This window comes from Mauremys mutica, chromosome 5 (assembly GCF_020497125.1).
Source record: "Mauremys mutica isolate MM-2020 ecotype Southern chromosome 5, ASM2049712v1, whole genome shotgun sequence".
In the NCBI taxonomy this organism is placed as follows: domain Eukaryota; kingdom Metazoa; phylum Chordata; order Testudines; family Geoemydidae; genus Mauremys; species Mauremys mutica.
In genome coordinates this window covers 92,990,035-93,016,713 of record NC_059076.1, presented here as the reverse complement: position 1 = coordinate 93,016,713, position 26,679 = coordinate 92,990,035, and the positions used below count along the sequence as shown (strand labels likewise).

At 41.5% G+C, this 26,679-nt stretch overlaps 1 protein-coding gene across 1 annotated transcript in view; it reads right to left on the bottom strand.

Annotated features, from left to right (window-relative positions):
- Window positions 1-25,670, bottom strand: part of CHIC2 (cysteine rich hydrophobic domain 2) — a 45,191-nt gene extending 19,521 nt beyond the window's left edge. The window contains exons 1-3 of the mRNA XM_045018164.1: window positions 25,160-25,670; window positions 5,367-5,421; window positions 5,021-5,176 (exon numbers count right to left, since the gene is read on the bottom strand). Of these exons, the coding sequence (XP_044874099.1) occupies window positions 5,021-5,176; window positions 5,367-5,421; window positions 25,160-25,278 (330 nt within the window). The 5' untranslated portion in view covers window positions 25,279-25,670. The remainder of the gene's footprint in view (window positions 1-5,020; window positions 5,177-5,366; window positions 5,422-25,159) is intronic.
- Window positions 25,671-26,679: the final 1,009 nt, after the last annotated feature.

Here is a 26,679-nt window from a genome sequence, read left to right as displayed (position 1 = left end):
CTATTACCACAGCAAGATTATGTTTCCTCATACTTATGCCCCATCAATGCTCAGAATACATATTCATGTGTGTGTCTGTTGATCACAAGTGAAACAGAAAAGGAGGGACTTGGTGGTTTTCTTCTAGAGTCTGGGGACAAGATACTGTGTTGAACCTCTAAAAGTTGCAACACTCACAACCTAGGGGAAAGGGGGGAACCTAAAGTGCACCTTCCAGATTCAGGGCTGTTCTGGGGGGTCAGCGTGGACCCCAGCACATCTTCATCTTGGAGCGCTGCCTAAACTATAATAGTCTGTTACCAGACATCTATGGGAAGCAGCACTGCCCAGAATCTCTACACACTGTGGCTCCAGCCCCTCACGCCCCCAACATGCCCCACCCATCACCTTTCTTTCACGCAACTTACACCAGGGTTTGCAAGGCAGTTGTGGGAGGACAGCCTGTGGTTGTCTTCCTCAATTCCTGAATTCTCCCCCAGCCAGATCTAGGATTAAGGATCTCAGTTTGGAGGAGCATCCTTGTCCTTTCTAGTTTCTCTCGGAGGCCCTAAGTCATTTTATTCTTCTCCATGACAGTCATTTGGACAAATAATGAAGCCCTCTCAGTTCTACACTGCGGCTGCGGTCTCTCTGATGGATCAGCCTCCAAGATGCTCTCTGTTTACTGCACAGCCTCTGCCAGTGTGAACACATTATTCTGCCACATCTGCACTCTTGCAGGCAGACTTTGTAAGTAAAGATCCATTATTAGATCCATCTATGTCTCTATTTTCTGGGTGACAAGCCTGAGCTAATGAGTCACTTAGCTTGTTAGGTGTAAGACAAAGGTACCTGGCTGAACCCTCTTCATGTAACCAGACATGTTTCTGGGTTATCTTCTGGTTCCAGTTTCGCTAAGGAAGAGACTGGATTTCCTGGCATCGTGAGTGGTGCATGTGGGCCAACCCCAGAACTGCAGTTGCCATGCCTGTGGGCGCTGCAACCCAGGTTTGCTGTCATTGTTTCTATTAAGTATTCACAAAGCTGCTCATTTTCCCTCCTTGTACAAAGTGTTTTATCCTACCACTGACACCATCCTGCTCTGAACAGAATATATTAAAAAGAGAGCGAGAGAGAGAGAGAGAGAGACACACACACACACACACACCCTCCCCCGCCCCCAAACTTATCCCCTTGGTACACCTTGCCTTTATTGGTAACTCAAACAACAACAAACATAACAAGCCAGAGGTGAAACTTTCCTCAAACTTGTTAGTTTCTAGGATTTCCCTGCAGGACTGCTTTTCCTCCCAAACCCTACTTCCCTCAGTCTCATATACTCCAACCTCTCATATCCTGATTTGAGATAAGATGCATCTGTCAGTATAACTCAGCTATAATTTTCTGCCTCTTTATGCAGGGCGGAAGCACTTCACATTAGGATAATTACAAGGAAACCAGCATCCTTATTCAGAATCTTAGAGCCTACCACACTATTACATGTTGCTAATGACTTCCTGCTGCAACAGCACACTAAGGTTGATCCAGTATGGAGAAGAAATGGGTCACAGCAAGACTGCGGGGTCAGCATGCCATGCATCTGTTTATCCACAGAACAAGTTCAGCCTCAGTAGTAGCAGTGCAAGTTTCCCTTCTGTTGCACCACAGGCCTGACTGCAAAAGGACCTTTTGGGCTGAGAAGATAGATCAAGCACATTCAGTCCATGGCATCTCTACTGAGGCTGCCATCCAAGTGGTTAATCACTGTCAACTGTAATAGTGTTTTGGGGCTTGGACATACGACCATCTTCAAGTAGTCTAACAGAAAGGAGCCATGGGAGCTGGTGGCAGTTTCAAGCCCTGACAAAAGCCAAAGGTTTGACCCTTTTCCCACTGAAGTCAACTGGAGTTTTTAATTGACTCCAACAGAAGCAGGATCAGCTCTAATGAAGGTTAATGTACCTTAATTTTATTTTGCATATAATAAAACTGGTCCTAAGCAATCACTCAGGGGACTGAAAAAAAGTCACTGCTTAACTAATAAAAGAACAAAAATGGAGACACTTTGGGGAGGCTTCTTAAGACAGAAGGTTGCCTAATAAAGAGAGTCTCTTCTTCAGGCTTCATTACGTACACCAACATGTATTCTAAGAATACTGGTAAGAGAAGCTGTTTTAAAAATGCTTTTTACTTACCAATACATGTGGGTCTTAAGTGCCTGCATAGCTTCTGCAATATTTGAGGATATCACTAATATCTAATCCCAAGCAAGCTCCTTTAACTGTTTTAGGTTTTAGTGATGTCATCAACCATAGCACAGAAAAAAACAGAACCTCATGACCCTGAACTATTTTAAAAGATAAGTGGAAGAACCAATTTAAAATTATTTTGGTTTTAATCTTAAATCACAAACAAAAAACATGCTTACTGTAATTTAAGAGCTCAGTCTTGATTTACCAGCTGAGAGAAATGACGTCTTACGCTCAGCTCGAAGGCATTTCTTCATTTGTCTGTCTGTAATATTAAAACCTTTGCATGCTGTGGGTATTAGGGGACCCAGATATGGAGGCCCAAAGGACCTGGGCGGGGGGGACAGAGTAACTGGCATGGGAGAGTGGAATGAGGGGAGAGGGACATGGGGGCTACGCAGAGTCCCTTGCATGGGAAAGGGGGTTTGCATAGAATCCTTGAAACAGAAGAGGATGGGAGAGTGACACACAGAGCACTAGTTGGGAAGGAATATAAGGAGCCCCTGATGTATGCAATGTACACAGCCTACAGAAGCAATGAAGTGTGGACTCCAGCACAAAGTCTAGACATTAACACACTAAAGTATTTTTGTCGTTTAGAATCTGGAAAGAAAATCCAATATTCTGATCACAGATCACTTCATTTGACTTATATCTTTAAAAAAGGCCTTTTGAAATGAGAGACACTAAAAAAATCTGTAATCAATAGGAGTGTAATCAGTTTGTCAGTATAATCAATAGCTCTTCAAAACTTAAAACTCATTTCAACCAATATCTCTAAATAACTAATTTTTTGACAAGTACAAACAGGACATTATGGAAAAGCTGAAGTAACAGAAGTTCTTGTATTTATTTGTATTATTGAAAGTTATTTTCTGAAGTAAAATTGTTATTCGTGTATGTATAAAAATTAGGGCTGTCAAGCAATTAAAAAAAATTAATCTTGATTAATAGCGCTGTTAAACAACAATAGAATGCCATTTATATTAAATATTTTTGTATGTTTACTACATTTTCAAATATTTTAATTTCAATTACAACACAAAAAAAAGTGAGCACTGTATACTTTGTATTCTATTACAAATATTTGCACTGTAAAAAACAAAAAAACCTGTTTTTCAATTCGCCTTATACAAGTACTGTAGTGCAATCTCTTTATCATGAAAGTTGAATTTACAAATGTAGAATTATGTACAAAAAAAAACTGCATTCAAAAATAAAACAACGTAAAACTTTAGAGCCTACAAGTCCACTCAGTATTACTTCTTGGTCAGCCAATCAGACAAACAAGGCTGGTTACAATTTGCAGGAGATAATGCTGCCTGCCTCTTGTTTATAATATCACCTGAAAATGAGAACAGGCATTCTCATGGCACTGTTGTAGCCGGCATTGCAAGATATTTACGTGCCAGATGAGCTAAAGATTCATATGTCCCTTCATGCTTCAACCACCATTCCAGAGGACATGCTTCCATGCTGATGATGGGTTCTGCTCAATAACGATCCAAAGCAGTGTGGACTGATGCATGTTCATTTTCATCATCTGAGTCAGATGCCACCAGCAGAAGGTTGGTGGGTTTTTTTTTGGTGGTTCGGGTTCTGTAGTTTCCACACGGGAGTGTTGCTCTTTTAAGACTTCTAAAAGCACACTCCACACCTTGTCCCTCTCAGATTTTGGAAGGCACTTCAGATTCTTAAAGCTTGGGTTAAGTGCTGTAGCTATTTTTAGAAATATCACATCAGTACCTTCTTTGCATTGTCAAATCTGCTGTGAAAGTGTTCTTAAAATGAACATGTGCTGGGTCATCATCCGAGATTGTTATAACATGAACTATATGCAGAATGCGGGTAAAACAGAGCTGGAGATATACAATTCTCCCCCCAAGGAGTACAGTCACAAATTTAATTGACCAGTTATTTTTTAAACGAGCATCATCAGCATGGAAGCATGTCCTCTGGAAGGCGTCATATGAATGTTTAGCATATCCAGCTACAAAAGTGCCATGCAAACACCTGTTCTCACTTTCAGGCGACACTGTAAATAAGCTGGCAGCATTACCTCCCATCAATGTAAACAAACTTGTTTGTCTTAGTGATTGTCAGAATAAGAAGTAGGACTGAGTGGACTTGTAGGCTCTAAAGTGTTACACTGTTTTGTTTTTGAGTGCAGTTATGTAACCAAAAAAAATCTGAATTTGTAAGTTACACTTTCAGGATAAAGAGATTGCACTTCAGTACTTGTATGAGGTGAATTGAAAAATACTATTTCTTTTGTTTATCATTTTACAGTGCATATATTTATAATAAAAATAATAATATAAAGTGAGCACTGTGCACTCTGTATTGTGTGTTGTAATTGAAATCAATATTGAAAATGTAGAAAAACATCCAAAAATATTTAATAAATTTCAATTGGTATTCTATTGTTATAAGTGCGATTAATAGCGATTTTTTTTAGTTAATTGCGTGAGTTAACGGCAATTGACAGCCCTAATAAAAATGTATATATATAGCTGTGCTACCTGAAACATTCAAAATAGCATATACTTGCTTAAGTACACTAAACTGGTTCTGTACAGTTTCCACTGTAATATTAAGGTCTGGTCTACACACAACTTGTACTGAAATAACTAAATAAGCTTAATTCACGCCTTTTGTCATTTTGCTGCTGCGTGGACCAGACCTAACATACAGAGTTTTGAAAATGAAAAAAATAACTAATACACAAATGAACCCAATCACAATTTCCAGATTTACAACAGATAATGCCAAATGATAATAGTCCAACTTACTCTTTTACTGAGGCAAATAACTGGCCACATACTACAACCTAATGTACAGCAGCAACAAAGGCAGCCACAAAGTAGCCATCGAACATTAATTGGAAGGTTCTTCTTAAGACAACTGTTAACTCTGCTGATGCTGGCTTTAAATTCCTCAGGTGCAACCTGTGAAGAAAGAAAAATAATCCACTACTACTGCAATATAATTTAAATGATGAGTATTCCTGCAAAGCTCAACTATTTGTAGAAACCCAAATACCAAGCTTTTCTAGTAGCAAAATCTTGTTACCCAAATTCTAAGTTTTAGAGGCTGTTATAGTAAATTTCTAATTGAGACTTATCCATAGATACTCACCTTTCCAGTTAAAGAAGAAGGGAATTCTGCTTCAAATTTGTTGCTCAGTCCAAATCTGGGGGGAGGGGGAAAAAAAGGTAGATCATACCAGAAACACAATCATTCAATGAAGAGATTAATACCTCATCACGAAGGTTCCTTTGCAAAAGCAAACAAACTTAAAAAAAAAAAAACACATTTCCATCTGAAGGGTTAGGTGGGAGGGGGCAGTGGGGTGGGAAGAGGGGGTGGGGGGGGAATTTGAGACATGCAGGGCTCCGGTGGCCAGAGAAAGAGGTGACTTTCCCCAGCTCCAGGGCTGTGGCTGCCAAGGAAAGATGGCCCTCCTTCCCAGCCCCAGCTCTCTGACGGGGGAGAGAGGGAGAGACACCCTTCCTTCCCAGCCCTAGCTTGGGGGCTGCTGCAGAAGGGAAGAGAGGGCACATTGTATTAGAAAGATAAGACTACTGATATTAAAATACAAGTTGTGTGCTTTTATTTGTAGAACAAAAAAACATTATTAAGGGGTTTTTTTATATAGCGCTTTTATCCAAAGCACTTCACAATAGTTAGCTAACAGTACAAACAACATTTGGAAAGATCATTAAGTGGTCCGCCGAGATCCTCTGCAATTTTCAAGTGGTCCGCAAAAAAAAAGTTTCAGAACCACTACTTTATGTAATGTACTTTTGGCTATGTCTACACTAAAGAGCCTATGTCAGCATAACCTTTCAGTGTAGACACAGTATACTCCTACAGGAGTTTTACTGCTGGTGTAGAAACCTTCCTGAGCCACATTAGTTATGCCGACAGAAGCACTCTTACATAGTCATCGACTCTGTGGGTGCTCTAGGGCTGGAGTACCCATGGAAAAAAAAATAGTGGGTGCTCAGCACCCACCAGTCCCCTGCCGATCAGTTGTTCAGCGGGCCCCCTCAACGCATCCCACCTGACACCAATTAACTGTTCGGTGGTGGGTGGGAGGCGCTGTGGGGGGAGGAGGAGGAGGAGCGGGGGAAGGAAGAGTCAAGGCAGAGCGGAGCCTTGGGGAGAGGTGGGGCAGGTTTGGGAAGAGGTGGGCGGGGTGGAGCCTTGGGGGAGCAGCGGAGTGGGAGTGGGGCCTCAGGGCAGAGTGGGAGTGGAGCACCCCCTGGGAAAGCTGAGAGTCAGTGCCTGTGCACTCTTATGTCGGCACAGCTGCATCTACACTAGGGTTTTGTTGCCACAGCTATGTTGAGTCAGGGGTGTGGGATTTTTCACACTCCTGACTGACAGATTTGCTGGTATAGGTTTTAAATCCAGACAAGGCCTTACTGTTTGTTGATGGTGCCAGCCCTTCCCCAAACCCTGCAAGAGGGTGTTTACCAGTGGAAGTCATGGCAAAGCTGATGCTGAACAGGCTGTTGTATGCACTGAAGCTTTGTCTTCACTAGGAAAAAAGATGTCTTTTCATACCAAATGGTAAAAACACCTTTTTTCCCTAGTGTGGATGCACCTTGAAAAGAAAGGAAGGGGAGCATGTTCAGGGTTTTTACATTCAGGACCAGCCACTGTCACTGTTCTATGCATAAATAAGGGAGCAAAAACAAAGTTAATTTTTCAAAGAACTATTTTAGGACATAATTAAAGGACATTATCAGAAACTTTTTTTAAGTCATTTTGAAAGAAATTAAAGTTGACAGCACCTATTTAACGGTCAACACTTAAGTTTAAACCCCCCCACAAAATATGTAAAGTCAAGCTAAGTCCACAAATACTACAGCCCAAGCTGCATGAATCACGTCAGCGATACATCTTATGAGCAACTATGCAATGGCAACAGAGTTAGATTACACAGCAATACATAAATATGACAATTACATATTAATTCAATTAATTTGTCCTACTGGGTATGCACTGCTGTGCTATATTTTAGGAAAATATATTGCATTGGTGTTTCTTAGAAAGCTCTGTCATTCTAGAAATGAAAAAAAACATATAGCTATAGTACATAAAGTTCAGCAACTTATTTCATGGGGGGGAAGCCCTGTGCCATGTGGAGCCCTACAGATTTCATTTGGCTCTTTGAAGTGTTCACCCACATGGACAAGTTGCAGGACTGAGGCCTAAGAGTCTTCTCTCTTGACTTGATTATTAATCCTCACTGAGTTCTACAAAGCCAGACAACTCCAACGAAATCTGACTGGATAGTTTTTAAGTTATTAATGTTTAATGTTTGAGGTGAGGTGGTCTAACACTGTAAACTATTCTAGCTTTGAACAGATCTCAAGAACTAGATGAGAAGTTTCAACTTGCCAACTTTAAACTACTAAACAGACTTCCTGTGAATCTGAGGCAAAATTGAAGACTGTACATACTGTAATGTTGTAGAAGAAATTCCAGAATATAATATACAAAACCTGACAAATCCACTCACCAATATCCTGTAGGAAACTTTACTTGGCAAATGGTGGCCTTTCCCAGAAGCCTGTGTAGAATTTAAGCTTTTATTTTTATAAAGTTACATTTTATAAAGTTAAATTTCTAGCCCTTATAATTATGATAGCCTTCCAAACTACATAGTATTATTGAACTGAATCTACAGACAACCTGAAACAGAGGTTAAATTGTCCAGGACACAAATATTGACCCCAAAGAAAAGCTTGAGCAGTTGGACTGTGTGCAGAAAAGTTCCCCTGAGGTTTGAGAGTAAGGGAAGGCGTTAAAGAAATCATTCCCCCATGCAGGTTACTTTGTGACAGTACAGCTACTCAATGACTGCTACTTCACATGATTAACATACCTACTAAGTGGGCTGAAATGGCCAGAAGATTACACAAATAATATGGAAAAAATAAATGTTACGAAGAGATACAGAATAGAACAAGGTGCTTAAAAATAGGTCTGCATCTTGATCTAGAAGTCTTACTATATATAACCCAACTGGAAATCCATGCTCAAAAACTCCTTTGGTCTGCTGTTCTCTAACTCTTGTTCTACAGTGGTACTGATTGGGATCAGGGTAGATTAAAAAAAAATCAATGATTTCTTTAAATCAGATTTTTTTGATAAAATGCTTTTTGAGGAAAAAACCTATCTAAAGATAGTTTTAATTAAGATACATTATAGTTCAAAGATATCTCATTGTGGAATAGGGATGATAAATTCTAATTCTATAGTATGAGATAATATATTCATATAATGTTTAAAAAATGAGTTCCAATAGTTCATGGATTAGGGACCCAATCTTATGGGGTTCCAGGGACTTCTGTAGAGATTATTTAGGTTAGTCTTTCTATCTACCCAATGGGACTCAGTGCTCAGTCTAGAAGATACCATCAGAGATGCTTAGTTGTGCAGTTCTTAAACTGTGCATGTGTGTCTCCAGAGATAACATGCTTGTTAACTGCAAAAATGAATCACAGAATCATAGACTTTAAGGTCAGAAGGACCATTATGATCATCTAGTCTGACCTCCTGCAAAATGCAGGCCACAGATTCTCACCCACCCACTCCTATATCAAACCTGTGTCTGAGCCATTAAAGTCCTCAAATCATGGTTTAAAGACTTCAAGGTACAGAGAACCTTCCAGCAAGTGACCCGTGCCCCATGCTGCAGAGGAAGGTGAAAAACCCCCAGGGTTCTGGGAATCTGCTCTGGAGGAAAATTCCTTCCCGACCCCAAATATGGCAATCAGCTAAACCCTGAGCATGTGGGCAAGACTGACCAGCCAGACACCCAGGAAAGAATTCTCTGTAGTAACTCAGATTCCACCCCATCTAACATCCCATCAAAAGCCATTGGGCATATTTACCGCTAGTAGTCAAAGACCAATTAATTGCCAAAATTAGGCTATCCTATTATACCATCCCCTCCATAAACTTATCAAGCTTAGTCTTGAAGCCAGGTATGTCTTTTGCCCCCACTACTCCCCTTGGAAGGCTGTTCCAGAGCTTCATTCCTCTGATGGTTACAAACCTTCATCTAATTTCAAGTCTAAACTTCCTGATGGCCAGTTTATATCCATTTGTTCTTGTATCCACATTGGTACTGAGCTTAAATACTTCCTCTCCCTCCCTGGTATTTATTTCTCTGATATATTTATAGAGAGCAATCATATGTCCCCTCAGCCTTCTTTTGGTTAGGCTAAACAAGCCAAGCTCTTTGAGTCTCCTTTCATAAGACAGGTTTTCCATTCCTTGGATCATCCTAGTAGCCCTTCTCTGAACCTGTTCCAGTTTGAATTCATCCTTCTTAATCATGGGAGACCAGATGTCCACACATTATTCCAGATGAGGTCTCACCAGTGCCTTGTATAACGGTACTAACACCTCCTTATCTCTATTGGAAATTTCTCGCCTGATGCATCCCAAGACCGCATTAGCTTTTTCACAGCCATATCACATTGGCGACTCATAGTTATCCTGTGATCAACCAATACTCATAGACTCATAGACTTTAAGGTCAGAAGGGACCATTATGATCATCTAGTCTGACCTCCTGCACAATGCAGGCCACAGAATCCCACCCATCCACTTCTATAACAAACCCCTAGCCTATGTCTGAGTTATCGAAGTCCCCAAATTGCGGTTTGAAGACCTCATGCTGCAGAGAAGCCTCCAGAAAGTGACCCATGCCCCATGCTGCAGAGGAAGGCGAAAAACCTCCAGGGCCTCTGCCAATCTGCCCTGGAGGAAAATTCCTTCCCGACCCCAAATATGGCCATCAGTTAAACCCTGAGCATGTGGGCAAGACTCATCAGCCAGCACCCAGGAAAGAATTCTCTGTAGTAACTCAGATCCCAACCCATCTAACATCCCATCACAGACCACTGGGCATACTTACCTGCTGATAATCAAAGATCAATTGCCAAATTAATTGCCAAAGTTAGGCTATCCCATCATACCATTCCCTCCATAAATTTATCAAGCTTAGTCTTAAAGCCAGATATGTCTTTTGCCCCCACTACTCCCCTTGGTAGGCTGTTCCAGAACTTCACTCCTCTAATGGTTAGAAACCTTCGTCTAATTTCAAGTCTAAAGTTCCTAGTGTCCAGTTTATATCCATTTGTTCTTGTGTCCACATTGGTACTAAGCTTAAATAATTCCTCTCCCTCCCTAATATTAATCCCTCTGATATATTTATAAAGAGCAATCATATCCCCCCTCAACCTTCTTTTGGTTAGGCTAAATAAGCAAAGCTCTTTCAGTCTCCTTTCATAAGACAGGTTTTCCATTCCTCGGATCATCCTAGTAGCCCGTCTCTGAACCTGTTCCAGTTTGAATTCATCCTTCTTAAACATGGGAGACCAGAACTGCACACAGTATTCCAGATGAGGTCTCACCAGTGCCTTATATAATGGTACTAACACCTCCTTATCTTTGCTGGAAATACCTCGCCTGATGCATCCTAAAACCGCATTAGCTTTTTTTTATGGCCATATCACATTGGCGGCTCATAGTCATCCTGTGACAAATACTCCGAGGTCCTTCTCCTCCTCTGTTACTTCCAACTGATGCTTCCCCAGCTTATAACATCTGATGCATCTGACGAAGTGGGTATTCACCCATGAAAGCTCATGCTCCAATATGTCTGTTAGTCTATAAGGTGCCACAGGACTCTTTGCTGCTTTTACAGCTTATAACAATAGTTCTTGTTATTAATCTTGTTATTAATCAACATACAGGATTCTCAAGACTATCCAGCTTCAAGATCACCATCATTTTCTATAGTTTCAGAGTTATCTGCCAATGATAGTGTTTCAGTCACATCATGTATGTCACATAGCCACTGTAGATCACCTGTAGCAAAAATAAATAAATAAAGAAAGAAAATCGCCATCTTCCAGAAACAACCATAGATAAGTTTGTGATAATAACCAGATTACAAAAAGAGGTAACTGATGAAAAAATTGCCCGGTCTGTTTATGCAACAAATGCTCCTTTCCGTATGATTGAGAACCCACACTTCATTAACATGGTTCAGTCATTAAGACCAGGATACAATCCAGGTAACAGAGCAGATGTCACAGGCAAATTGCTGGATAAAGTGTATGAAAGAGAAATTGAGCAGTGTGCAAAAGGCCTAGAGGGTAAAATTATTAACCTGAGTCTTGATGGGTGGAGCAATGTCCACAATGATCCTGTTGTACGTGCTTGTGTGACAACAGAAGAAGGGAATGTCCTCCTTACAGAAACAATTGATACATCAGGAAATGCTCACACACAGCAGAATACTTACAAGAAGTAGCAGTAAAAGCTATAACAAACTGAAAAAAAATGCAAATGTCTAGTACGCAGCTTGGTCACAGACAATGCTGCAAATGTATCCAAGATGAGAAGAAATTATTTAGATGAGAGTGAAGACAGTCCCAAGCAAATAACATATGGTTGCAGTACTCATTTGATGCTCCCCCTAGCCAAAGACTTCAGTGTTCCAGAAATAAAGGCTAATGTTGTTGAAATTGCAAAATACTTCCGTAACAACCACTTTGCACCAGATGCTCTGAAAAAAGTGGAAGGAACCAAGCTAACTCTCCCACAAGATGTGTGATGGAACTCAGTAGTTGACTGTTTTGAGCACTATAGCAAGAATTGGCCTAATCTGATGACAGTTTGGGAACAAAATCGTGAAAAAATAGATGGGACAAGCACTACCAGCTCATTTTCTTGCAAATATTCTCAATACTCAGTACCAGGGTCAAACCTTAACAGCTGAAGAGGAGGAGTTGGCTATGACAGATATCCCTCCATAATGCCAACTATAATAAACTTCAGAGCTAAAGGTGAACCATTCAAGAAATACATGTTTGCTGATAATGTTTTAAAGAAAGTCACACCAGTGAGCTGGTGGAAGTCACTTAAGCACTTGGATCTCACTTTTAACAGCAGTAGCTCCTTCTGCCAGTGTAGAAATAATATTTTCTTCCTTTGGACTAATTCATTCCAAACTGAGAAATCGTTTGGGACCTGAAAAAGGAGGAAAGCTTGTTTTTCTTTTCCAGATTATGAACAAACAGGAAAATGAAGGTGAAGACGACTGAGTTAGCTGCAGAAGCCAATATTTTAAATTGACCTGGCTGACATAGTCGATTTAATTTGTTTTTTAATATTTCATTTAACTACTGTAGTTAAAAACAATTTAAACAAAAACAAACCTGATATTAAAAAACTTGAATGTTTAACTAAATTCAAAAATTCATATGCTTGTTTTGTTAAAATATTATATATGTTTGCTGTTGAAGAAAAAAATTCAGATTACATAATGTTGTTTTAGTTAAATAAAACAATGTAAATGTCTGTCTGGTGATGTTCTCCTCCTAATACACCATGGTAAGAAAATCCTCCAAATATTAATGATTAACCTGTTGAACTGGAGATAGTTCACCTCCCAATGCCTTCATAAATATCTGCTTCAATTACCATTGGTAAATGAAAAACCAAACAATCATTCATTTTCTGATATAGCTGTAAAACTAATCTGAAAAGTTTTCAAAATAAATCACTTAAAAATATAGTGTGTACCTTCTAAAAATTAAACCTACATCTATCCCTGAGTTGTGAAGAATATGTATTAAGGTTATAACAACAAACAAGAATGCACTTTTATGTAGAAATCAATGATTAAATCAAATCTTCCTGACTAGTGATTTAAATCATGATTCAAATCAAATCCACCCTGCTTTGCACATTTAATAGAATGGTCTCCAAAGATACTTAGGCTTTGGCTACACTTACACTTCAAAGCGCTGCCGCGGCAGCGCTTTGAAGCGCTAAGTGTAGTCAAAGCACCAGCGCTGGGAGAAAGCTCTCCCAGCGCTGTCCGTACTCCACCTCCCTGTGGGGAATAACGGACAGCGCTGGGAGCCGCGCTCCCAGCGCTGGGGCTTTGACTACACTGGCGCTTTGCAGCGCCGCAATTTGCAGCGCTGGAGAGGGTGTGTTTTCACACCCTGCTGCAGCGCTGCAAATTTGTAAGTGTAGCCAAGCCCTTAAACTTAATTCAATAAGGTTTTTCAAAGATCTTGCAGAAATTGCCATCTCTCTCATACCCACAATTAGTGACCACCTGTAAAAAGTTTGATTTCAGTGACTTTCCTAGCATCATATACGGCAGCGGTCGGCAACCTTTCAGAAGTGGTGTGCCAAGTCTTCATTTATTCACTCTAATTTAAGGTTTTGCGTGCCAGTAATACATTTTAACATTTTTAGAAGGTCTCTTTCTATAAGTCTATAGTATATAACCCAACTATTGTTGTATGTAAAGTAAATAAGGTTTTTTAAATGTTTAAGAAGCTTCATTTAAAATTAAATTAGAATGCAGAGCCCCCTGGACCAGTGGCCAGGACCCAGGCAGTGTGAGTGCCACTGAAAATCAGCTCGTGTGCCGCCTTTGGCATTCATGCCATAGGTTGCCTACCCCTGATAATAGGCTATGTCTACACTGCAGCTGGATGACTAACCTGAGCCTCTGCTGGTGTAACAACAGCCACACTGCTATTTTTAAGTGTGCTCAAGCCCCACTATTGCAACTCTATCTATCTGGGCATGCAGGCTCACTCCCAGGTGTAGTGTAGACATACCCATAGGGACTCTGTGGCCAAGGCAAGGACAGAATCCAGTTATCCAGGAAAGCATTCAACTGTTTTAATCACGAGTTCATCCTCTCTCTTCCTGCAGTCCCATCTCATTCACTAAACATCTTCCAACTTCTGCAACAAAAGGAGGCCAGGATCCTACAAAGAACTCTCTTAACCTACACAACCCTGATTCATCCCAAAAGCAGGTCCATTATGTACACAGAATGAGATAGGAGTCCTGTGGAAAAAGTCGTATTTGATCATCTAGTTAAAGATTCTCATAATGCATACACACAAGGGGGCTGAATCAGGGTTGCACAGGCAACCTTAATTTTGGCTTTCCATAACTTTTGAACACTTGACTTTGCAACCTTAATGCTCTTTTAATGTAGAGTGTTTTGTGTGTGTAATTATTATATCTATATGAATAGATATAATCATAACAATTAGAAACAACAACCATTAGTAATTTAGCATAGTAGCTACCAGACTGGATTGATTTAAATAATTCTGATTTAAATCCCCTATTTTTATCTCATTTTGCATTTTTTATTTTTTAGTTATTTTCCTAAAGAAAGGTTGGTTCCCTTTGGTTGGTAATCATCAAAACATGTTGAATTGCCATTAAACATAGACTTTACACTACATTTGGTATTTTGCTAACCAGGAGGATACACCATATACACTTTTGAGTAATTACAGTAAAAGCTTTGTTATCCGGCATGCTTGGGAAGTGGGAGGTGCCAGTAAGTGAAAAATTCCGGTTGACTAAGAGGGAGGGAGTTTGGGAGGGGTTTTGAGGTGCCAGATATAGGGGGTGCTCACCTCAGGCCACTCCCCGCAAGCGGCAACCTGTCCCTTCTGCTCCTAGGGAGCGGCATGGCAGATGGCTCTGCGCACTGCCCCTGCCCTGCCCCAAGCACTGACTCCACAGCTCCCATTGGCTGGGAATTGCAGCCAGAGGGAGCTGAGGGCACGGCATCTGTGGTTGGAAGCAGTGCGCAGAGCCGCCTACCGCGCCTCCGCCTAGGAGGAGTAGGGACATGTCGCTGCTTCTGGGAAGCCGCCCGAGGTAAGCACTGCCCGGATCCAGCACCCCAAAACCCCTCCCACACCCCAATCCCCTGCCCCGAGTCCCCTCCTGCACCCAAACTCCCTCCCAGAGCCTGTGACCCACACCCGCTCCAGTGCCCCAACCCCCAGCCCCGCACCCCCTCCCACACTCCAAACTCCTCGTGGCTGTTCCTCTGCCTAGGAGCAGCAGGGACATGTCGCTACTTCCGGGGAGCCACGCAGAGCCAGGTAGAGAGCCTGCTGGCCTCGCACCAACCGGACTATAAACTGGACTTTCTATGAAGATTAGAAATGCTGGTTTATAGAGCTTTCCGGCTGGCACACGGTCGGATATCACAGCTTTTACTGTATATAGCTTAACAAACATTTATTCAAATTCTTGATTTTTACACTTTTTGTGTTAAAAAATGATGAATTACACATTTCTTATTTACTAAAAAATTTTTTACTTGTGATTTGTGTCAAGCTGCATTTGGATGGAAATTTGAATTCAGTTAAATTCACAAAATAACATTTTAAAACTGCATTTTGTTAATGAAATAAAACTCCTTTAAATGTGTTGGACACAAGAAAAAAAGTAAATTTATCAGAACAGGTTTTGCACTTAAACTGATTTATCAAACAAAGGCAGAATCAGCTGTAGTTAGTGTATTGAACTGATAGTTTCTGGTTACCCTGACCTACAAGATTATAGATCTAGTAGACCTCATCCTCTCACACGTTATTTTTATTCCTAGACTGGTAGAGGAAAACAACCTTTCCTTTTTCATTCCCAATCAGTTTTTCAAGTTTGAATGAACTAGTAGTCATTGAACTGAGCTAGCTGAAGAAACAGAAATGGGTTAGCCCTTCAACAAACTCTGGTTTCAAGATCTTAGCCACTGACTTTGACTTTCTTTAGTTCAGTGGTTTGACTTTGTTTAAAACATTGGCAGAAAATGTAATGTTTGAATATTACTTTTTAAAATTTAAGTGATTACAGTAGATTATAGTGAACTGATGCCTTAATACAGATTGTCATAACTTCATATTTAAATTAAATAGGTTTATTTTTAAAAAGAAAATCTTTAATTTAATTTTAAAAATCTGATTTCAAAATTGGATTTTTATTTTTTTAAATTGATTTTTCTTTAATCTACCTTGATTGGTATCTAATTTCATCAACTGTAGTCTATGCACAAGTGTTTGTTGCGTTTTAATTATATAAGTTTGAAGAGTCTTTCTTCTGTTAAAGTATTTGGGACAAAAACAGTTTAACACAGAATGTTAAATTTCCTAAAGGACCCATTTTTAATTAATTTTAACTCAAAAAAATTGATGTACATGAAAATTTATTTGGTATTTGAAGAGTAAGTGCTGTGATTTTAGGGAGGATATCCTGTATTCATCCTAGAGGTATGAATACCTCCTTTAAGTGCAAACCTAAATTCAACCTTAATGATGGAGCCATGACTGGTGCTGTGTAACGTAAGCTTTATCATCATCATCATTAAATCAGAAAGGTACAACTATCATGAAAAATGTCTTGCTTTTAGAGTAATTGTTCAACAAGATACTCCACACTCTTGCATTGTCACATGCCTATGGTTTTTTGTTTTGTTTTTAAATGGTTAATACTTTTCATCTATAACAAAATAACTAACTAAACTGCATTCATGTCAGTACAGATTATTAGCTGATTTTGCCTTCCTCAGAATATTGTTTTCATTAGCTGCAGTTGAAAACAAAACACTTCATTGTACTCAAACTTGCTGATATGATATATAATAAAAACCAAATAAAACAAAAGAAAACCCACGTTTCGGTAAACTGATTATATAAACAGAGAAACTGGCATTGAGAGATCTGGTTTTTGTCCACTGATTGGCAAAGAAAAACTAGTTTTCCTGCTTTCTCCATACTGATCAGCTTCTCAAAATTAAAACAAACATATACAAATTTTGAAAATGGTCTTTTTACATCTACCGTAGATACTACAAAATATCAATCCACTTCAACTTGCTAAGCTATCATTCTCAATTTATTTAAATAATTATAAATTAGTGAGTTTAACCTTAAAGTTAATTTTACAACAAATTGAATGTATTTTTTAAAATTAAAATATCCTATTTAAACTGACTTTTTTTTGTTTTAAAAATAATCCATCCTGAAAGGGACTGCATGGTGATTCTTTTTTAGCACCTATGATAAGAAACATATAAAAGGAAGAGATCCTCTAAACTACGTTTTCAGTCTCAAAGATTACAAATATAACTCTGAAACAATATTCTGAATTAAATCAATCTGTTCTCAATTTGTTTATTATTTGTATTACTGTAGTACTTAGGAGCCCTAGTCATGGATCAAGACCTTATTGTGCAAACACAAAACAAAAAGATGGTACCTATCAATTACTAAGCACTGAAATACTTGACATTCTACAAGAAGGAAGAACTTTCTAAATCTCAGACGTAATCAGTCTTGATTCTCTCCCCTACCATAATCTAACTACATAATGAATTCCAAAGCCTCCTATATGATATGCTCCCCTAGGAGTAGGGGATCTTACCTTGTAGCCTTGGAACCACTGGTAGTAAAACTGTTAGGTTGTGTTCCTACATTGAGCTCAATACAACAATGGCCACACACTGAACAATGGGAAAACAAAATATGGAATAGCAGCTCATTTGATGAGCACCCTCCATCATCTGCACTGAGTGAGGCTGGGTTCTGTGGAAAAAAATTATATGTGACCATATAATTAGAGACCATATCATAGTGCATATGCACGGGGTGGGGGGGCGCTGCGGGGGATTAATATTAGAAGGCCAACTCTAATTGTGCATTTCCTAACTTCTGACACTCGACTTTGCAACCTTAATGTTCTTTAAATGTAGTTATTTTTCCGTGTAATTTCCTAAGTTTTAAAAAAGCCAACTGTAAGACCAGAAATTCCATCATGTGGCGTCATACTGCCTTCAACAGGTTTGGAACCTTTAGCTCCACTGTACAGATCTCTGCTACTTGAGCAGACTGAGTAAATGATAGCAGTAATAAGTTATCCTCTAAATTCCCAGCACTAAAGGTGGATAAAACACCCACTTTGCTATTGGGATTTACAAACAGTTGTTGACAGCAGAGGAATGGTGAAACTCGGGAATCTTGCATGGGATCCAGCATGGAAAAATTCATCCCAAACAGTTAAAGCCTGGAAAACTTATGAGCAACTGAGAACGGGGTCTTAAAATGAGACATGCCTGGTAACCTTATCAACAGGTGGTGCTATCAGTCCTGCCTAAATAGACACAGCCTACATCCAGGGGCGGCTCTAGGTATTTTGCCGCCCCAAGCACGGCAGGCAGGCTGCCTTCAGCGGCTTGCCTGCGGGAGGTCCCCGGTCCCGCAGATTCGGCGGCGGCCTGCGGGAGGTCTGCTGAAGCCGCGGGACCAGCGGACCCTCCGCAGGCATGCCGCCGAAGGCAACCTGCCTGCCGCAACTTGCGGCAACCGGCAGAGCGCCCCCCGTGGCTTGCCGCCCTAGGCATGCACTTGGCGTGCTGGTGCCTGGAGCCGCCCCTGCCTACATCCCTGCAGGTCCACACACATCCCTGCTTCCCCCTCTGCTCCCACCCATGCTCTGTTCCCCTAACCACCTCACATTCTGATAATGGTGGAAGTACCCTCCCGATTCAATGGGTGCCCCATACTAAACTCTAGTGTAATCACAGGATGAAATAAAACAAAAAATAAATACAAAGAGCATGAAATGACAGCGCACAGGGAGGTGGCCCAGGGGGCTGGTCCAGTGAGGGGCCCTGGCCCTCCCTCAGCACAAGACTCACTTCACCCTAGGGTTAGTGCTAGTTACTCACAGTAATGAGGAAGAACCTGCCTGGGGGAGAGGCCCCACCATGAGCATGTACATACCTGGCTAGTCCTCACTACTCTCAACATTGCCCCTGAATCCCTGTGTCCTGCTCCTCCACTGAAACCCATCACTGAATGCTTCCTCCCTTCAATTTCCTCATAATCCTCCATCACAATCCCTCTATAATTCCCACAGTCTTGCTCTCCTCCACCTCATGCCCCCTTGCTACCCAGTGTGCTTCCATGTTTTCACTGCTTAATTTTTTTCAAGTGAATATCTATTTCTTTTCAACCACTATAGTCACATTCAACAGTTTTATATCCTGGAAATTTACCTGTTAAATTCTCATATTTTTTTTTAAAGTTATTCTGAATCTCAGAAGATAAGCCAAGAAGACAATAGAATACTAAGGACCACATTCACCTGTACACTCCAGTTGCTTTGCAAAGCAGCTGTAAACCCAATTTAACTGGCTAGTACACTTTGAATGCTATTGCGCTGCTTCAGAGCAGTGCAAAGCAGACTGAATGGACTGCTGAATCTGGCCCTCGTTAAAAAAAGAAATATTTTAACTTTTATTGGAGGTGAAAACGACACAAATTTCAAATTGTTAGAAATAAATACCTTTGTAGCTACATTTTAAGGGTTTTTTGGTTCATATTCATGTGTAAAGATTTTAATTTAAAAAAAATCATCCAACATTTCCAGAGGGAAAAATAAACCTACTTTAAAACTGAGTTGAAGTGGAGCATATGTATCAGTAACTTAAGGTTAAATGCAACAAGAATATAATATTTATCTACAAAACAAGCATTAAATACCCAGAAAATTCAGAATTAAAGTTAAACTTAAAAGAAACCCAAACATATTAGGGTATGGAAATATGAAAATAAGGAACTTAAGTAGTCTTAACTGTGCCGGGTAGTGATATGGTGGGGGAAAATATGAACCCCCAATTCTGCAACAACCTTAAGGTGTCTTTTTAAATAAATTCCAGTTAATCTGGGACCACAACATTAAACTGCATTAATTATTGCTGAATGGTTATTGCCTGGTATCACAGGACAGGTTAAGGTTGTTTGGGTGTATTCCCAAATATGTTATGGGATGGAAATATGCAATAGTTTGATGAATAAGTTACTCTCAAGAAAATGAGAAATATATAATTCCCCAATTTTTACTAATAGCCTCTGAAGAAATATAATTTATTTATTAAAACAAGACACTGCTTGCACAAGGCACGGATGCATTATCAGACAAACTCTCACCTTTTAGGTCCCAGTTTTGCCAAAAGAAGCATGCAGGTGACCCCTGAGACCAATGCAGAAACCCACAGAAAATAAATTAAGTTCTGCAATTCTCTTGGCAGGACTGGGGCCTTGGGAGGAATAAGCCTACACTTCCAATACATCTTCAAATCACCAGGGCCTGATGAAATGCATCCTAGAATACTCAAGGAGCTGACTGAGGAGATATCTGAGCCATTAGCAATTATCTTTGAAAAGTCATGGAAGACGTGAGACATTCCAGAAGACTGGAAAAGGGCAAATATAGTGCCCATCTATAAAAAGAGAAATACGGGCAACCTGGGGAATTACAGACCAGTCATCTTAACTTCTGTGCCCAAAAAGATAATGGAGCAAATAATTAAGCAATCTGCAAACACCTAGAAGATAATAAGGTGATAAATAACAGTCAGCATGGATTTGTCAAGAACAAATCATGTCCAATCAACCTGATAGCTTTCTTTGACAGGGTAACAAGCCTAGTAGCTGGGGGGAAGCAGTAGATGTGGTATATCTTGACTTTAGTAAGGCTTTTGATACCGTCTCCCATGACCGTCTCATAAACAAAATAGGGAAACACAAACTAGATGGAGCTACTATAAGGTGGGTGCATAACTGGTTGGAAAATCATTCCCAGAGAGTAATCATCAGTGGTTCACAGTCATGCTGGGAGGGCATAATGAGTGGGGTCCCACAGGGATCGGTTCTGGGTCCGGTTCTGTTCAATATCTTCATCAACAAGTTAGATAATGGCATAGAGAGTGCACTTATAAAGTTTGCGGACGATACTACGCTGGGAGGGGTGGCAAGTGCTTTGGAGGATAGGAATAAAATTCAAAATGATCTGGACAGACTGGAGAAATGGTCTGAAGTAAACAGGATGAAATTCAATAAGGACAAATGCAAAGTACTCCACTTAGGTCAGAACAATCAGTTGCACACATACAAAATGGGAAACGACTGGCAGGGAGGAGTACTGCGGAAAGGGATCTGGGGGGGGTCATAGTGGATGACAAGCTAAATATGAGTTAACAGTGTAACACTGTTGCAAAAAAAGCAAACATCATTCTGGGATATATTAGCAGGAGAATTATAAGCAAGACACGAGAAGTAATTCTTCGGCTCTAAAGCCCGTGTTGATTAGGCCTGAGCTGGAGTATTGTGTCCAGTTCTGGGCGTCACATTTCAGGAAAGATGTGGACAAATTGGAGAAAGTCCAGAGAAGAAGAGCAAAAATGATTAAAGGTCTAGAAAACATGACCTACGCTGGAAGATTGAAAAAATTGGGTTTGTTTAGTCTGGAGAAGAGAAGACTGAGGAGGGACATGATAACAGTTTTAAAGTACATAAAAGTTTGTTATAAGGAGGAGGGAGAAAAATTGTTCTTCTTAACCTCTGAGGATAGGCTAAGAAGCAATGGGCTTAAATTGCAGCAAGGGAGGTTTAGGTTGGACATCAGGAAAAATTTCCTGTCAGAGTGGTTAAGCACTGGAATAAATTGCCTAGGGAGGTTGTGGAACCTCCATCACTGGAGATTTTTAAGAGCAGGCTGGACAAATATCTGTCAGGAATGGTCTAGATAATACTTAGTCCTGCCTAGAGTGCAGGAGACTGAACTAGATGAGGTCCCTTCCAGTTCTATGATTCTATGAAATAGATAATGAAAATGTTTTGACTCTTGTCAACAGATGAAAACCAACCTCTCTTTTGGAAACACAAAAGTAAGTTTAAAAATCAAGCTTTTTCACTGATTTAAATCACGTTTTTAATTAATACACCTGACCTTCTATACTTTGTTACTGATACATACATCAATTTCAAATACAACGTACAATAGGCAAATAACCTGAAATCCATTAATTGAAAGACAACCTGAAAACACATATTTTACAAAAAGTCAAACAATTTTATAACATATAAACTTTGAACTTTATAAATGCCTCAAATAATCAAAGAATAGGAACACTGAGCAAATTTGTCAATGAAAACATAACTTTTTCTCCTTTTTTTCCAGGTACATAATTTTCATACCCAACAGAGAACACCAACTGCTAGTTGGTAAGACATTCTAGCACGCATATTTTGCTAGCAATATCATCCCTATCACCCACTCCCCACTAAAAACTGGAGCTCACCTACAGATATAAAAGTAAGTACTTTAATGGTTGACTCCCTGATTTAAATAACTTTTTATGGTTTGCCAAGTTTAAAGATATTAGAACTTTAGAGAAACAGGTCATATTTAAAAACGAGGGATGCTCAGTAGTAGAATGAAATAGTAGGAGTGTCACCAGCAGTGCACATACTGTGGTACCATCCCAAGTAGAATCTGGTGGTCTGAAAGTTGTAGACCTGAAATAAATGGTGGGAAAAATGTTTTAAAATGACAACAGACTTTAACCTCTTACTCTATTTGGGCCATTCTGCATATAGTTCTAGCTTGTTTTAAAGGAGAAGTCTGTTTAGAAAGCTAACTTGGAAAGTCTTTAGATATTAAACCAGGGATAGTCAATAGGTGGACCGCGGGCCAAATCTGGACCACCAGACACTTTTGAATTGATAACAATCTTTTTATTGATTTAATACAAAAACAACAACAACAACATTTTCTCTGGAGTCTGGACCTTGACAAAAACTAATTGATTACTCCTGCATTAAACTTTTCATTTGCACAGTATTCACCTGCATTTCCTTTGTTATTTTTTAAAATAGTTTTAACAAAGGACTTTCTTGCACATAACCCATTTTCTCCTCCTGGTGGATGATGTTCAAGTAATAATTCTGTCTTTGTGACATTAATCTGTAGTCATGAAAATGACTGATAATACAAATTCAACATTATGACTCCAATGCAAGATGAGAAAGGATAAGACAATAGACTATGAAGGAGGAAGCCTTTATTTAAAAACAAACACAGTCAGCAACTGTTTTAAACTGCAGAATCAGTGAGAGGACCATAAGTATTCCTTTTGCTTGCTAGATCTGTGATAAAATTTTCCAGACCTCTAAAATGCACGTTTCTGTAAATCAAGGAAGAAGAATGCTTTGCATACAAGTTCTATAACAAAAATCTAAATGAAAAATAGCTTTTATATCTTATCCCAAATATGTTTGAAATTTATCTCTAGTGTCAAAGTCCTCATTTAAGGAAACACAATGATACAGAAGTAGGAATTACAAATGGGTTGCAATTTGATTAGAAGGAAAGAGGTGAAAGACTCCAATAGGAATTTTCAGTCTTCTCTGATGTCACGGAATTACATTCAATTGACGTAATTTAGGGTGAAGAGAGAGAGAGAGAGAAAATGAGCGGCTGAGGACATTCAGAGCATATTTAATACTGGGTGGGATATACAAACCAGATGCAGACCACTCAAAATAGGCACTCTTTTGGCCACCCAAAAGATCAAGTACTAGAGATTAGGAGATTTTTTTATTATTATTATTATTAAAACAATTCACATGACTAGTTGGCAGGACTGACAGCCCAGAGCCAAATTCCTTCTATGAGCCAAAAGTGTGAAGGCTTTTCCAGGCTTTCCCACCAATGGGCCTTGATCTTGGCCCACAGGACCCACAATCAAGGAAGAGAAAAGAGTACTGTCTTAATTTCCTTTAGTTCTTTGCCTTTTTGATGAGAATAATGAAAAGGTTGCCAACTAGTGAGCAATGATAGTTATGATTTTAATATAGTATATGATCAACCGTCCACTAGAAATGGATTATTTCACGTATGCTATTGGATGGTAACAAGTACAAACCAGAGGTGTATTCAAACTGACCTACAAACAAATCATTCCCTTCCTTTCAACATCTTCTCACCCCTAACATCTCTCCCAAAGAGCACTTAGGCCTTATGTAAGCTTTCTGATTTCTCACCACCAAATCAATATATTTCTGCATTGATACTTTCCCTGACATTAACAACATAGTAAAACAATATTAATGAAAAGTTAACCCCAATATCTTGGATAGCTTTGAATCACCTCTGATAATAGGATACAGGGCCTTTAACTTCTGTGCTGCTTCCTCAAATCCAGCCCTGTTCAGTAGTGAATACAACAAGAAGAAGCTGGTGCTTCCCCTATTCTATCTTTTGCAGATTTTTTTTTAGTTTCCAAGAATATGCAGTACCATTCATAAGCACTAAGTGATTTGTTTTAAATAGAGCTCCTAATAGAATAGATCACAGAAAACAACCTAGCCTGTGAAATTATTGAAAACTTAAATACACTTTTATTTTAGTCACCACCAGATTCTCACTGATACCTGGCCCAAAAAAAGGAACCCATAGCAAAAGTGGGTCACCCTCATCACATGCCAAAAAGCTAATGACATTGTTTTGGGTGTGCTTGTCAGACTGGTTAGCCGCTCTTACTGTATTTACTAAGACTTTTCAGACCACATCAGAACGTTGACGCTTGATAAAGGAGGAGGCTGAAACAGTGACTAACAGCAATATAAACAACTACAGGACTACAGGTCATGTACTTGTAAAAAAAAAAAATAGTAACCAAATGTCCCACTTCCTGACAGCTCATCATTGGATTTCATACTTTACATACCTCTGTTAATCACAACCCAGGTCAGCTTTGTTTCCTTAATGTCTCAATAAACGATCTGCCTGTGAAGGTTTCTAGCCAACAGCACTGAGGGCTTTACAACGTGACAAAATGCAAGATGCGGTGCAGGGGAAACGCCACAGGTGCCCCCACGGTTGGCTGCGAAGAGGGGACAGGGAGGAAGGAGCCACACTCCCCCCTGACTTGGGCTGGAAGTTCAAAGCCAGACTCGCAGGCTGGCTCCTTGCAGCAGCGGAGCTTTCCGCCAGGCCCTTTCCAAACAGCTGGCACACAGCAGGCACCGCCAATCGCATCACACCCCCTGGGGCACCGGCAGGGCCGATCCAGCTCCCAGAGCAGCGGCTGGACGGGGCACAACTCTGCCCCCTCCCCCGCGGAGCCCAGGCTCGCCACATTCCCCCCGCGCCCCGGCCCCATCGCGTGCCCGCGGCCTACCCCCCTCCCTTCCCCCCGGCGCGGCCCTTACACGGTGACATGGCCAGAGCCGCGCACCACCACCGGGTCGGGCGAGTATTTCAGCAGCTGCTCCTCCAGCGCCCGCTCCTCGTCCTCCTCCTCCTCGTAGATCTCGTCGAAATCCGCCATGGCCGGGCCGCGCTGTGTGCGGAAAGGAGCGGGCAGGCGGCCGGGGTCCCCCGGCGAGGCTGAGCCGGCGTCGTTGCGGCTCAGGGGCAGGAAGCGCCCGTCATTATCCGGGGAGGGGGAGAAACAACAACATCCGGGCCGGGCCGCGGCGCCAACGCTAGCACCGCCCCAGCCGAGGGAACCACAGCAACGGCGCCGCCGCGGCCTCGCGAGAGCTTGCGGGTGCGGGCTGCTGCGCGCGGCCCCGGCTCTCTCGGGGGCTGCGAGCGCGCGGCTGGGGGCGGCGGTTAGGCGCGAGGCGGGAGGGCGGGCGTGGCTCCTGTCTGGGATAGTTCGGCAGGGTCAGGGGTCAAAGGTGTCTGGAGGGGGCTTGGGCGGTAATTAGGGGAGATGGGCAAATGTTGCCTTTACCCAGTGGTGGGTTAACGCCCAGGCCCGGCCAATTTGGGGACCCCTCAGGAGCGTTGTCACTCTGGCCACGCCCCCTGCTGCTCCTTCCCCCTGCGCCCCCCCCCCCCCCCCAGCCAGGTTGGAAGGTGATGGAGCCTGTGGTACAGTGGGTAGGTTTGCGTCCCCTCGCCCTTTCCCTGCCACCCTTGGAGCTGGCCTGAGCCACTTGCCCAAGCCCCCTCGTCCCCCACACAGGGCTGGACTGAGGCCCGCCTCTCACCCCTCCTCAACCCCTTTTTTTGGTAAAACTGGGCATTTGTATAATTTGCCTTTGCAAACTGGTGATCAGTTGGCAAGAGCAAATGAGACAAGTGCCCAGTTTTGCCAAAAAGTTGGGACATGTAGAGCCAAAATGGAAGGTATGATTACCCTCAGCCAGGGATCCCCAAACTTTTTTGGTTGCGTGGCCCCCTTACCTGGTCTGTGTCCGTTCCCCACCCCTAAAGCCAGGGGCTGCAGTGGAGCTGGGAGTGGGGTTGTAGCTAGGAGCAGGGCTAGAGGTGCGGCTGGAGTGTGGCCAGGAGCAAAACCATGGCTGGGAGCAGGGCTGGTGGCAGAGCAGGGCTGGCTAGTGCTCCCTCCCCACCCTCCTTGTGGAGGCTGACTCGGGCCCTGCCACACCCCCCCAAACATTCCGCTCTGCCTCCCAGGAGGCACACCCCACACTTTGGGGACCACTGCCCTTGGCTGTGGTAATAGCCACCCAGGGAGCCTGCACAACTGGGGAGCCCAGGCCCTCCACCTGCCCTGGGTGAGGGACTGGGGAGCCCAAGAGCAGCCTGTGCTCCTGCCCCAGGGCAGGTGGAAGGTCCAGGGCCTCCTCTTAATCCACCTCTGGAGGTGGGTAACAGTGCCGAGGGAAGGTGGGGGGAATCCTGTCCACCCTGCTTTCCCATCCGAAGCCCCTTGCTCCACAGACTGCTGCCCTGCTGTACCCTGATTTGAGGAAGG